The sequence below is a fragment of the Girardinichthys multiradiatus genome, chromosome 17, assembly GCF_021462225.1.
Source record: "Girardinichthys multiradiatus isolate DD_20200921_A chromosome 17, DD_fGirMul_XY1, whole genome shotgun sequence".
NCBI classification, from domain to species: domain Eukaryota; kingdom Metazoa; phylum Chordata; class Actinopteri; order Cyprinodontiformes; family Goodeidae; genus Girardinichthys; species Girardinichthys multiradiatus.
Window position 1 is genome coordinate 26,362,779 of NC_061809.1, and position 14,988 is coordinate 26,377,766.

Below are 14,988 nucleotides of genomic sequence, written 5' to 3' on the forward strand. Positions count from 1 at the left end.
AAAGGTCTGAAAACTGATATAAAAATTGACAATAAGGGCCTGGTGGACGGTACAAAACAAGAAACAGAAGTTTTGAGTAGTGTATATGTATATTTACACATATATATACATATATATATATATATATATATATATATATATATATATATATATATATATATATGTGTGTGTGTGTTTTTTTAATGGCACTAGAGGCCTTTTATTTTTCATTTTCCGACCTTAGGTAGACAGGAAAGAGGGCAAAGAGAGGGGGAGACATTCGGCAAAGGTCGCCGGGTCCGGGACTGAAACCCGGGACAGCCGCATCAAGGACCAAAGCCTCTGCACATGGTTGCGCGTTTAACCCCTACACCACCAGCGCCGCGTCCAATTCTGCAATATTTGTCCTAAAACCGTCTCAGTGTTGCTCTCTTTAGGTTGAATGGTGGCTCCTGCAGTTGAATTTTCCAATTGATCCAAACGGTACAGCTTGGTACATGTCTACATCACAGCCACGCATTCAGGTATAAAACCATCTCACTCCACTAGATCCACTTTAAGTCCAGACGTGGACTAGCCCAATTCTTTTTGATTAATTCAGACATGGACTTGCTGTGGTGGGCTTGCTTGTGTTTTGGATTACTGTCCTGCTGCGTATTTCAAGTGCGCTTTAGCTGGACTTTCTCCTTTCTGATTTTCTACCGGACAGCAGGATTCATTAACTTTTGCTTTAGGACTATGGTCAATCAACAGAACCATCTCTTAGAACAGTTAGCTCCAGACATTGCATAGAAATATCTGTGTCCTTTAAATTTAACTCATACAAACTCGTCCTTTAGTTTCATTTTACTCTGCTGGAAAGGATCCCCCCCACACACACACATGATAACGTATGTGGTGCAGGCATTGTGTACTCTCAGCCTGATGATACACAGTAATTATACTGAAACTGTACCCATGTGTGTGTGTGCGTGTGTGTGTGTGCGTGTGTGTGTGTGCGTGTGTGTGTGTGTGTGTGTGTGTGTGTGTGTGTGTGTGTGTGTGTGTGTGTGTGTGTGTGTGTATGTGTGTGTGTGTGTGTGTGTGTCTGTGTGTGTGTGTGTGTGTGTATGTGTGTGTGTGTGTGTGTGTGTGTGTGTGTGTGTGTGTGTGTGTGCGCGCGTGTGTGTGTGTTCAAAAAAGGGTTTAAGAATGGAGATGTATTTAGGACTAAAGTCTCTAACTTATCTGATGGGTGATTATGTGAAGTCCCATCCTTCTCCTCTCTTTGTGGCCCAACAGAGGAGCCATTGTGAGGATGGTCACTCAAACAGACACAAAGCTCTCCACAAGCATGTTTCTGTAAGACAGCCTAATGAAAGACTTGTTGGTTTTTATATAAACCTTAGAGGCACCACCAGATTAATAAAGAGAGGCAACTGGCTGAACATTAGAAGTATTTGATTCTTAACCACAACTCCTTTCACTGATAATATTTATGAAATAAAAGCTCTGAAATATATCATACCTGTATCCTAAAATAGGGCCTACACCCAGGTTTCAGGTAAGCCCTTGGCTATAATTCTTAGTCTCACCGGCTACAAAGGGCTGTGGTAAAACATTAATGGGCAAATTTTAATAAACGGTTTTGCTCTTTCTTACAATGGATATTGGTAGGTAAAAGTTTGCTTTATTTTCTTTTTAAAAAACTAAAATGCAAAGAAAATCCACAAGTTTTACCACTTTCCAGTGTTGCTGGAAATCTAAATGGTCTGCAAACAATTTTTTTAGACTGAAACATTTACTCAGATTTGCCATTTATTGCTCTAAATGCCGCTTGTAATTATTTTATTTTGTTTTATTATGTTTTAACTCTGTAACATACAACATATAAGGCTTTAAGTATTCCTGTAGGTAAAGTTTTATGGAACATTCAGTTCATCTGGTCTAGAAGAATAAATACGAATTCTTAAAGTTCTGTTGATAAATAAAGCACTCCATAATATTCTGAAGCTCTTTGCCTTTTCCAATACAAAAAGGAACAAAAAGATAGATTTTCTTAGAAAAACGTCTGCCCTGAAAATATTCATCTGCTAAATAAGACCAAAGGAAGAACTTTGTTGAGTTTGTAAATATATATTAAATACTTTACTTCCCTCTTGAATAAGAATGCTCCTTAAACACACTGCACAATAAGTTTGTGCCAATTAAAATGCCTTGGTTGGACCTGAGAGCCTGCTGGCTGGTTGAGAGGCTCTCAAGCAGCCAACCGATCATTCCTCCACTGCTGGTCAAACACTTGATGCCTAATTTTCCTCTTAAGCTACTTCAGATTTAGCTGTCTTTCATTTTGTGTTGTTTGTGAGCACAGACCTCTTCTAAGAGGGCTTTAAAAGGTACATCCGTTGTTTGTTCGTGCAAACACTTTAAATAGCATCTCTTATTTGACTTTGGACTTGGATAGCAGTTAAAATCCAATCCTTGCTGAGATATATGGACACAATCCAACATTCCTCAAACTACTCAGAGATACCTTTATGAAGATCTGCCAAGGGTTAACCAGAAGTTTCCTAATGCCTATCTGATCGTGTGTTTCTTCATAGTCGCCTGGATGCCAATCATATCTTCAGCGTTCCACCAGGCTGTTTCTCTGGGCTGCGTTCCCTTCGCCACCTCTGGTTGGATGATAACTCTCTGACAGAAGTCCCAGTTAAGGCTCTCGCAGAGCTGCCGACCCTGCAAGCCATGACGCTCGCCCTCAACCACATCACTCACATCCCCGACCACGCATTCAGCAAGTTGGGTCGCCTGGTGGTGCTGTACGTACACAAAAAACACAGTGAATAGAGAATAAAATGAGAAAGTCTGTGCTTTATTTTACAGACATTGATTGTGTCTGTAGCAGCTGCTTTTGGACTAACAGAAATGCATTTATTTGGAAAGAAAAAAGTTACATTAAAAACTAGAAATGGAGTTTTTTCAGTTTATTGTCGTCTGGACTTTGACTGGTCCATTGCGACACTTCTTTTCTTTTTCAGTCATTCTATTGTAGATCTGCTATTGTGTTTGGGATCATTTTCCTGTTGATGACCCAGTTTGGTCCTGTTGGATAGTTAATCTCACATCTGTCTTTAGAAATCCTTGTAATAAGGAGTTCATGGTTGACAGAACGTTCCCTTGTCCAGGCGGCTGAAAATCAAGCCCCAATTATGACTCCTCCAACATCGTGCTTAACAACTGGTTATGAGAAGTTTGTGGTTAAATGCGATATTAACATTATATTACATCAAGTCATCCTGCTGTATTGTTTGTAGAGAGAAGAGACTTCCAACCCATCCAAACGAGCCATCCTTTTTTGATGAAACTTAACATTAAACATGCTAACTGAGGCCACCTGTGCAGCATGAGATAAAACTCTTGGGTTTTGGTGTCATTTCTCTGAACTTGGGCTCCTGCAATGTCCACTCCTAGTTTCCAGAGGGATTCTGTGATGGGGACAGCAGTAACAGGGTCTGGGTATATGTTGCATGCTAAAGCTAGGATGCTATCCTCTGCAAATAGTAAAAAACAATTGGTTTGTGTTGAGTCCATATCATGTTTATGGTTGATAAACCTAAACAAAAAGGTTTGGCAAATTAATTCTTATTGTTAAGTTTATTCTGGGGCATCTGAAGAAAGTAGAATATCAATGAAAAGTTAATTTAAAAAAAATTAAATTTAAAAAGTGAAAGTCATGTCTTTACAAACAGAACAATGTATTTCAATTATTTGTTTGTCTTTATAAAGCTTTTTACAGCTAATAAAACGCCAAAATTTAGTTTCTCAAAAATTTTGAATACTACATTAGAGCAATAAAAATAGAATTTTATAGAAAAATATGGTCCTACTTAACAGTATTTTCATGTACTGTACATGAATTAATTCATGCAAAATAAAAATGAATGGTTGAAGTATATTTCTGTGTTTGTAATCTATTAGTTAATTAAATAAACTTTGTACAGATTCACCTATCGGATATTTGCTGTACAGAATATAAAATATGACTAAATAACTAAATTATTAGATATAACAATAATTTTGGTTTAAATCCAGCTGCCACACTTTATATTGATGGAAATGAATTAGACGTTTCTGTTGGGTTTTGTTGTGAGTTGCAGCAACCAATCCCTGTTTGTCCATGTTAGCTCTTTAATAACATGCAGACTCCCCGTTTGTGTCCGTGTGACGGCATTCAGAGCGGCGTCATTGAAGTCCGCTGTCATTTCTTTTGTCCAATCGGTTTGAAGCTAATTTGCATGAAATTACCAAAAGGAAAAAACCTTCTTGAGAGGCCTCAGGGCCCCTTTTAAAAAGACACATACACACTCTTTGTACGCTTCATTAGTCCATCAGTTTCTCTCACTCTCTCCGCAGGCATCTCAACAACAATAGGATCGTTTCCATGGGCACCAACTGCTTCCACGGACTCCACAGTGTGGAGACGCTGTGAGTTTCCATGTGTGTGTTTTGTTTCTGATGAGGAGTCCAAGCAGTGAAGGTTAATTCAGGGTCATTGAGGCAGATTTTTGTTCTGAAACAATTTCTGGTGGACAGATGTAGATTGCTTTTATCTCTGTGGGTCTTCTTCAGGTTCATGTCCAACCCAGGGAGCTTTGCTTAAGAAAACCTTAATAACAAAACAGAAATGAGTCAAGAAAATAAAACTACAAAAGAAAAAAAAAAACACCCAGAACACCCACCTTGTCTTTAAACTGGTCAGAATATTTCAATATATGGAGTCGATCCTGTTAATATTGTTCTAAATTAAGTGTTAATTTTCTGTTTTTCCATTCATTTTGTAACTGAAGAAATATCTGAGAACATTTTGACAGTGAAGGACTTTGATACAGACAACAGCAGGAAGGTGGAGAAATATTTTAGATAACCTCCTGCAAAGGGATAAAAGATAAAACAAAATCCCAAAAAAAGAAGACAGACTGAATCAGGAACAGAGGAAACCTGCTGAATTTAACCAAAGTTCAGGTTGGTAATATTAGGAGCAAAACTAATGTGGCCGGAGATGAAAAACACCTCATAATACAATTAAAATCTGATCAAATATAAATTAAATAAAAGGTCAGCAGAGTTGGGGCAACTGATCAGGAATTTGTTGCTTTTTGCAACCATGTTCAGGACCTTCAATTTTTCCTTGTGTCTCCATTTTTTAGCCAAAGCAAATATTGTAATTTTTTCCTAGAAATAGAATTCCATGGATTTCCAACCCAGAGAAAATATCTGAGCTCAAATCAAATTTGCTATTTGCAAACAACTTTTGATGTATTACAGTATTATATTCTCATGCATTGATTTGAGTACATTTACCCAAAGGCTTGGGGAAAAAAAAATCCTTTAATTAAGGAGTACTTTATTTACCCGCCACCAGTGCTTTCTTTCATCCTCCCATCACAAACTTAAACGTGTAGAGCAGTGTTTTCCTGGTCCTTAAGGCACGCTTTTAGATGTTTCTCTGGTTTAACACATCTGATTAAGATGGTTGTAGTTCAGCAGAAGCTTGTTAATCAGCCATTAAATGAAATCGTGAGTATTGAAGAAGGGAAACATCTAAAACATCCAAGGCAGTGTGCCTTGAGGACCAGGGTTGGAAAACACTGCTCTACTCGTTTACGTTTGTGATGGTAGGATGAAAGAAAGACTTTTCCTGGAATACCTTCCAAACATCTGTTCTGCTTGAAGATCAGGCCTAACAGTTGCTTTGGAGACTTGATGGAGCAGCTAGTTTCTAGAAACCATTTCCTAACTGACGAAGATGGCACAGATCATTCTTTGTATTTTGGTCCAGTATGTTCTCTGGTCTTTCCCATTTGAAAATAAATGTACTCACTCCTAAATTTGCAAATAACATGCTTGTAAAATTTTTCTACAAACTTTGTTTTGAGAAAACGTTTCAGAGGAATATTTTAATGGTGCTTAAGAAGTAACATAATGAAACAAAAATAAAAACAGAATCAAAAAGAAGCTCCTCAATGATAAAACAGAATAGCTGCAACTCAATATATAAATCACCGGTAACAACGATGAAGGATAGAGTCATCAAACGAACCTGTGTGATAAATAAGCATGGTGGCTGAGTTGGTAGCACTATTGGTTTGCAGCAAGAAGGTCCTTGGTTCAAATCTGGGCTTTCTCTAGTTTACATGTTCTCCTCATGCATGCATTAATGGGTTCTCTCTGGGTACTCCAGCTTCCTCGCACAGTCCAAATATAACCTGGTAGTTCTTGATGAAATGGGCAGATATTTTATCTATATATTATGAATATCTAATACAATGAACTGATTCAAAGGAGTGGGAGGACACGAGCTAATTTACCATCAACAAAAGATCCACTCTAGGAGATTGGATTTCTTCTTGAACTCCAAACATTGGTTTATTTCTTTATTTATGCAGGCATCATTACTGTAAAAGTGAATTTATGGCCTGGTTTGCTTCTTGTTGTCATCAAACACAGAATAGCAACGGCTTTACCGATGAAAAAGAAAGAAAATAAATCACTAAATCACACGGATAATTTGCTGATTGATATCATCATGCGTGTGTTTTTCTTTTCCAAATCAAATAATTACTTGTTGTAGGGAGTATTTACAGAAAATAACTGAGGAGCAGGAATATAAATGAGCGTGCGTGCATGATTTACTGTATTTCTGTGTGTCGTCTGAGGAATGCGTGTGTGTACAGAAATGTTTCTGTTTTCTCAGTCAGGCCAGCGAAGCAGGTTTAAACACTTTGCTGCCTTCATTTGGAAATACTTGAAAACAAATGTGCATTGAGTCGACTCTGTGTGTGGCCCGGACTCTACGCTAATCTGAATTATGCACACATGTGTTTATGTTTGAGTCGGGAGGCTGTATACCTGTACAATCAGCAACAATAAACCACAGCCCACTCTGATGCTCACCCAAAACTACAAACACAAACGGAGGGAAGCAAATGGAAACGAGAATTAATTAATTAAATCGTTTCAGTTCAGCTCTATTTCAACCTTAAGAACTTCTGATTTCGGCTGTGAGCAGAACTCAACGGCAGATGTTTCTCAGGAGGCGACAGGAGGAGAATAAACTAATTTATTCGACAGTGAAAGTGAAAATGCAACTGAAGCTGGAGTCTGAAAATAAAATGAATGTTGTCACACGACAGCCCCAAACATTTTACTTTTGTGGGCTTTTATCCGACAGACTAACACAAACTTGGGTATAACTGTCATGTAGAAAGAAATAGGAAGAAACTGTTTTAGAGAAAAAACCATAAGAAGACCTGTTTGCTGTTTGCCACAAGCCATGTAGGAGACACAACAAACATGTGGAAGAAGGTGCGCTGGTCAGATGAGATTGGTAGGAGGTTCAGCTTCCAGCAGGACAACGCCCTAAACATACAGCCAGAGCCAGAATGGTGGTTTAGATCAAAACATATTAATACTTGCTATTTCTACCCAATCGGACTGGGAAGTGTCGTCACAATCTATCAATGTAATTAATACCTTCCTGCACCCTAGAACACTGTTACCCAGGCGATAGACAAAGGGAAACAGTAAATAAACTTCATTAGTGTCATCATCAACAGTTAAGTCTTTCAAGTAAAAAGTCTAAACTAACATGGATAATTATGTTTATTTATTTAGCGCAAACCATCATCCATCCATCTTCTATACCCGCTTGTTCCATACAGGGTCACAGGGGAGCTGGTGCCTATCTCCAGCAGTCTACGGGCAAGGGGCGGGGGTACACCCTGGACAGGTCGCCGCTCCATAGCAGGGCAACACAGGACAAACAGCCATGCACACACCTATTCATGCCTAAGGCCAATTCACATAGGCCGCTTAAATAAACAGTAATATTTTTGGACTGTGCGAGGAATCCTGAGTACCCAGAGAGAACCCACGCATGCACAGGGAGAACATTCAAACTCCATGCAGAAAGACCACAGACCGTGAGTCAAACCAAGGCCTTCTTGCTGCAAGTACCAACTGCGCCACCGTGCAACTCTGCAAATTAACAATTCAATTAAATTTATTCATATAGAGCCAATTCACAACACATGTTTTCTCAAGGCATTTTACAAAAAACAAAACAACAAACGTCTTCTCAGGCCACCATATTGAAAAAATATGGCACGTCAACTAAAGAACAATTAAATTTGGTCCACTTCAATTCAGTTTACAGTCCAACTTCACGGCTGAGACTCGTGCAGAGATGACAGATGAACTCTGAATCTGATTTGTTTTTAACCAATTTTGGCATTAATCAGAATTCCCCTCCAAATGTAGCGCCTATGAGAGAAATAAATGTATCTTACCAACCCACCTGCACCTGATTCAGTAAAATTTTATCAGCTTACTATAAAACGTGAAGAAAGCGTAGATCTTCAAATGGTTTGTGGATCTCTTCAAAACTCTAAAACGTCTGCGATCCCAACCCTCTAACCTCTATTAAAAGCTCTTTGGAAAGAACGCAGCCCAGCTATTGTTGTTAGCAGTGATCCTCTGAACACACACATGGACTCATGCTCAGAACCAGACTGAAACAATTTCAGTTTAATGGTATTTTCACAATGTGGCAGCTTCATTCTACACACAGAATATTTGTGTGTCTGTGGAACAACCACCTGCATCCCAGAGATGGATGGGAAGACCTAATTGAAGCCACATGTGGACTGGAGGAATGCTCTAGTCTCTACTGGTGATGAAAGAAAAGAGAGGAGGAAGGAGGGACAGTTAAATATTTCTTTGATAAAGTCAAAAGATAAAAAAAAAAGATTAAAGCCAAACATGAAGTTGGAAAACCAAACATTCACATGAAATACTTTTTCAGCTTAAATCACGACTCCGCTACATCCTAAAGATGTTCATTTGATATTAGAGCCAACAGCCATCTGTTTTTCCAATGCAGAGTTGACTTTACCTTAATTTAGCTCTTGTACCAGGAAACAGATCAAACTCCCAGTGTAAGGTGGATGATACAAGTACTGATGTGGTGTTTCAACCTTACAGAGTTCCCATCTTGAAAATCTCACACCAGTCAAGATGTGGAAAGCAATATACAGGTCCTTCTCAAAATATTAGCATATTGTGATAAAGTTCATTATTTTCCATAATGTAATGATGAAAATTTAACATTCATATATTTTAGATTCATTGCACACTAACTGAAATATTTCAGGTATTTTATTGTCTTAATACGGATGATTTTGGCATACAGCTCATGAAAACCCAAAATTCCTATCTCACAAAATTAGCATATTATTAAAAGGGTCTCTAAACGAGCTATGAACCTAATCATCTGAATCAACGAGTTAACTCTAAACACCTGCAAAAGATTCCTGAGGCCTTTAAAACTCCCAGCCTGGTTCATCACTCAAAACCCCAATCATGGGTAAGACTGCCGACCTGACTGCTGTCCAGAAGGCCACTATTGACACCCTCAAGCAAGAGGGTAAGACACAGAAAGAAATTTCTGAACGAATAGGCTGTTCCCAGAGTGCTGTATCAAGGCACCTCAGTGGGAAGTCTGTGGGAAGGAAAAAGTGTGGCAGAAAACGCTGCACAACGAGAAGAGGTGACCGGACCCTGAGGAAGATTGTGGAGAAGGGCCGATTCCAGACCTTGGGGGACCTGCGGAAGCAGTGGACTGAGTCTGGAGTAGAAACATCCAGAGCCACCGTGCACAGGCGTGTGCAGGAAATGGGCTACAGGTGCCGCATTCCCCAGGTCAAGCCACTTTTGAACCAGAAACAGCGGCAGAAGCGCCTGACCTGGGCTACAGAGAAGCAGCACTGGACTGTTGCTCAGTGGTCCAAAGTACTTTTTTCAGATGAAAGCAAATTCTGCATGTCATTCGGAAATCAAGGTGCCAGAGTCTGGAGGAAGACTGGGGAGAAGGAAATGCTAAAATGCCAGAAGTCCAGTGTCAAGTACCCACAGTCAGTGATGGTCTGGGGTGCCGAGTCAGCTGCTGGTGTTGGTCCACTGTGTTTTATCAAGGGCAGGGTCAATGCAGCTAGCTATCAGGAGATTTTGGAGCACTTCATGCTTCCATCTGCTGAAAAGCTTTATGGAGATGAAGATTTCATTTTTCAGCACGACCTGGCACCTGCTCACAGTGCCAAAACCACTGGTAAATGGTTTACTGACCATGGTATCACTGTGCTCAATTGGCCTGCCAACTCTCCTGACCTGAACCCCATAGAGAATCTGTGGGATATTGTGAAGAGAACGTTGAGAGACTCAAGACCCAACACTCTGGATGAGCTAAAGGCCGCTATCGAAGCATCCTGGGCCTCCATAAGACCTCAGCAGTGCCACAGGCTGATTGCCTCCATGCCACGCCGCATTGAAGCGGTCATTTCTGCCAAAGGATTCCCGACCAAGTATTGAGTGCATAACTGTACATGATTATTTGAAGGTTGACGTTTTTTGTATTAAAAACACTTTTCTTTTATTGGTCGTATGAAATATGCTAATTTTGTGAGATAGGAATTTTGGGTTTTCATGAGCTGTATGCCAAAATCATCCGTATTAAGACAATAAAAGACCGGAAATATTTCAGTTAGTGTGCAATGAATCTAAAATATATGAATGTTAAATTTTCATCATTACATTATGCAAAATAATGAACTTTATCACAATATGCTAATATTTTGAGAAGGACCTGTATAGCAATCAATTCATAAATTTAATCTTCTACCCAGGCAGATTGACTTATTAGACAGGCGATCCAGGGACAAAATGCTCAGATTAAGGTGCCACTTCAAGTTTACCAGAAGTTGTACAGGCTGAAGGACATTGCTTTGGATGCCAGAGACAAATTTGGTGTATCAGCTCAAAGCTTATTTGATGAGGATCTGGTGGCATTCTGGAGATTAATTTCTTGCAACATAACTAGTCATTGAAGTATAGAATTCATGCTTTGGTTTAGAAGGTTTTTGCCACACATATATTGTAAAACTCCCATTGTGTCATTAGGCGAGAGGTGGGGTACACCATGGACAGGTCACCAGTCCATCACAGGGCAACATAGAGACACACAGGGCAAACAACTCATACCTAATGGGAATTTAGAGTAGCCAATTAATCTAATTTATGATTTTGGACATTGGGAGGAAGCCGGAGTACCCAGAGATAACCTACATATGCACAGGGAGAAAACGCAAACTCAATGCAGAAAGACCCCACGTCAGGATTCCGACACAGGACTTTCTTACTGCAAGACAACAGTGCGGCCATTTGGTAGGATCTGCATGTGGCAGATAATTCCCCATACAGAGGTAATAAAACAAGACAATGATAAGATGAGAAAAGATTAGCCTTTATTGTCTCTCTCAGAAGAATCAAACTCTTGTTGTAGCAGAACACAAATACAATCTAACAAAAATTTACAAGGCCAGAGTACCAAGAACATTACACAATGCTTGACCCAAGAATTCCCAATCCATCCCCAGATTTAAAAAGTTTATACTTTTGTTATTCAAGTATGTTAAGAGCATGCAAACATTGTTCCCAGATATTTGGACTTTTCCAGCACAAAGTTCGTTTGTCTAAATTTAGAACAGGCGAAGGAAATCATTGGAGGTGTTGCAGGTTCCTGAGTTTCTGGCTTCAGAGCTGACATTACTGGTTCAAAGTATTTTTCCGGGTGTACAACTGATATCCACATTAGAGAACCTACTCCCAGTCTTGAATGGTCCATTCCTGTTATTAATGGGTTATAAAGAAATAGTTGTAGCATAAATAATTTCTTTAATAATTTCCTAATTGTTGATAAAATGGGATATAAAATAGAATGACGCTTTTAGAACATTAGAAAAAAATGTTACATCAGTTGTATTCATTATGATTAATCCACCACACATAAAAGCAAAGACGAGATGTTAGTGTCCTCACAGCAGAAACAGTTTTCTCATAAATATTTCTTGTCTTTTTTATCAGGGATTTAAACTACAACAGCCTGGTTGAGTTTCCTACGGCCATCCGCTCACTGAGCCACCTCAAAGAGCTGTGAGTCTGAACTTTCTGGCTAAAAAAGTTGTTTGTGTGAAAAAACATCTCAGGTTAACACCAATTCCGAAGTTCTCTTATTTGAAACATTACGAAGGAAGATATCTATACTGGAAAAAAGGATAAATATAATTTCTTCTGTCTCTCTCTTCAGGGGTTTTCATAGCAACAACATCCAGTCCATTCCAGAGCATGCCTTCACTGGGAACCCCTCACTGATTTCCTTGTAGGTACCAATGACCCAGACAAATCCTACCAAACATTTAGATTAAACCTAGTTCAATTGTAAAATCTGATCCTTGTTCACCTGGATGTATTTAAAAATTGTACCCAAAGCATCTCTTTTCAGTCCAAAACGTCCCCTCCCTTATTTTTCTATTCTGTTTTCCGCCTAATAAAACAAAGAACCTTTTTGTTTTTCAGGTTTTTCTATGATAATCCAATTCAATTTGTGGGACGGTCGGCCTTTCAGAACCTGCCGGAGCTTCGGACACTGTGAGGAAAACACACAATCACCTGAATCAGTTAAAACACTTTAGCTTTTTGCAATGTGTTCTCATTTTAGCCATTTGGAAGCTAATGTATGCACCTAAGCATTCAGCAGCTAAATTAACTTTTAGAAATAAAATAGCAAACTAGGTGTTCTTATCCAGGCTAAATATTAAATTACACTTCTTTTAGAAAATGAAAAGTTACATGTTTAGTCATTAGCCTACATTTAATCTATCTTTAGACTGTGAATGTGACTTGTTGCTAACAGAATGACAAGGAAGGCTGGAGTAACCAGAGAGAATCTATGTATGCCCTGGGAGAACATACAAATTAATGCAGAAAGACACCAGGCTGGGACTCAAATCCAGGACCTTATTGCTGCACGGCAACAGTGCTGGGCCACCGTGGAGCCCTGTTTATGGGAATGTCACCCAAGCACAATATATTGCAAGCTGGAAAACTACTGGAATTAGCTAATTATTTTGGTGCTAGCTACAATTAGCAATTCAAGACAAAAGCAATATTTCTCTCTATGTTGTGCATTCAAACACTAAAGGAATATGTTCGTAAATACAAGTTGTGCAACACTTTGTTAGGTAGTATCCACCATTCACCCCCTACTGGCCATTAAACTTGAAGCCTTGCAGATGAATTTCTGGTGATCCAGGTGTTATCTTCTTTATGTAAGCTTAAGATGCATCAACACTTTTTAAAGTCTAGGTTGTATTAACAGTATGATTCCTCTCTGCACTGCCAGAGAAGCCCATTGAAGTTCTGAGCTTTCATTCATTCACAGAAGGAAAGTAAAGGTCAGTTTAAGGTGACTCGGTATTTAGCCTGAGCCTCATTAAATCGGGTGCTAATTACACAGAGAATGTAACTCAGAAACTGAACGGTGGCCAGAATATTTTCTGTTTCCTCTGCGTAAATCTGCTTCTCGAAAATTTGAACTTTGTCTGGTTTTCTCCCAGATCTCTGCACGGAGCAGCAGAACTCACAGAGTTTCCAGATCTGACGGGAACCAAAAGTCTGGAGAGCCTGTAAGATGTGCACACACCCTCACAGAGGAATGTTTCATAGCTGTTTGCTGTTGTAGTCTCCTTCACCGTGTGTTTCCAGATCCGAACCCCAAATCAAACTGTTGTTATTAAAAACTGCAGTTATTATTCTTTCTGGCAGGCTGTACATTTATTTTTCTGCTTCTTGGCCAAAAATTAAAAAGCCAAATGTGGGCCAAATTTCCATGTCATAACAAACACGTTTACAGTGTTTGTTTTCTTGGATTTTTCCATCTAAATTCATTTCTGAAGGAGGTATGTGTCCAAGTGTAACCAGTAGGTGGAAAAACAAATTGGTGCCAAACAAGCCATCCCACAGTTTTCCATTGTCCACCTTTAAAATGACATTTTTCTGTGTTTCAGCCCCTAGTCTGACGCAGTCTCATCCAATCATTGCTCATTTTGTTCAATCAAAGGAGCTGTGAAAAAGTGTTTTCCAGTGACAGATTTCTTTTGTTTTTACTTTAATGTCACACTTAAATGTTTTTTTAAACTCATTTTAAAATTGGATAAAGTAAGGTCTAGAGTAAATACAAAAAGCAGTTTTCAAATAATAATTTCTGGTAAGGAAAAAGGTTATCCAAACCAGCCTGGTCCTCTGGGGAAAAGTAATTGCCCCCTTTTGTTAAATTTTGAATTAACTGTAATTAAACAAAATGTTTTAGAACGCTGAGCTCAATTTCACTAGGCAAATCCAAGGCTGATTATTACCTGATATGCAGGTAATAATTTATAAAGAACCTCTTTGATGGCTGAAAGATCTCAAAAAACATAATCTAAAAACATTCAAAATCAATAGAAAAACAAAGTTATTGACATCTATCAGTCTGGAAAGGGTTGGAAAAGCTATTTTCAAGACTTTGCGACTCCAGTGAACCATGGTGAAAAAATAGGAGGAAACCTGCAACAGAGGAGACCCTTCCCAGGGTCAACCAAAATTACTACGAGAGCTTATTCAACCAGGGGTGTCACAAAAGAATCCAGAACAACATGTAAAGCTCTGCAGGCTTCACTTGCTTCAGTTAAGGTCAGAGTTGATTCAGCAATAAGAATGAGAGACTGGGCAAAAATGGCCACCATGGCAGATCCATGGGAACCAGAACTCAGCCACACTTTGGTTATGCAGTAGGACAATGATCCAAAGCACAGTAGAAAGGTCACCTCTCAACGTTTAAAAGAAAAACAAAAAACAAAATTAAGTTTTCAATTCAACTCAAAAATACTTTATTGATCCCAAAGGGAAATTCAATGTTCTTGTTACTCATATTATACAGGTCCTTCTCAAAATATTAGCATATTGTGATAAAGTTAATTATTTTCCATAATGTCATGATGAAAATTTAACATTCATATATTTTAGATTCATTGCACACTAACTGAAATATTTCAGGTCTTTTATTGTCTTAATACGGATGATTTTGGCATACAGCTCATG

At 38.9% G+C, this 14,988-nt stretch overlaps 1 protein-coding gene across 2 annotated transcripts in view; it reads left to right on the forward strand.

Annotated features, from left to right (window-relative positions):
- Positions 1–14,988, forward strand: part of LOC124883073 (leucine-rich repeat-containing G-protein coupled receptor 5-like) — a 60,135-nt gene that overhangs the window by 27,903 nt on the left and 17,244 nt on the right. For both annotated transcript variants that reach the window (XM_047389956.1, XM_047389955.1), the window contains exons 5-10: positions 2,562–2,777; positions 4,372–4,443; positions 11,935–12,003; positions 12,158–12,229; positions 12,427–12,498; positions 13,467–13,535. In XM_047389956.1, the coding sequence (XP_047245912.1) occupies positions 2,562–2,777; positions 4,372–4,443; positions 11,935–12,003; positions 12,158–12,229; positions 12,427–12,498; positions 13,467–13,535 (570 nt within the window). The remainder of the gene's footprint in view (positions 1–2,561; positions 2,778–4,371; positions 4,444–11,934; positions 12,004–12,157; positions 12,230–12,426; positions 12,499–13,466; positions 13,536–14,988) is intronic.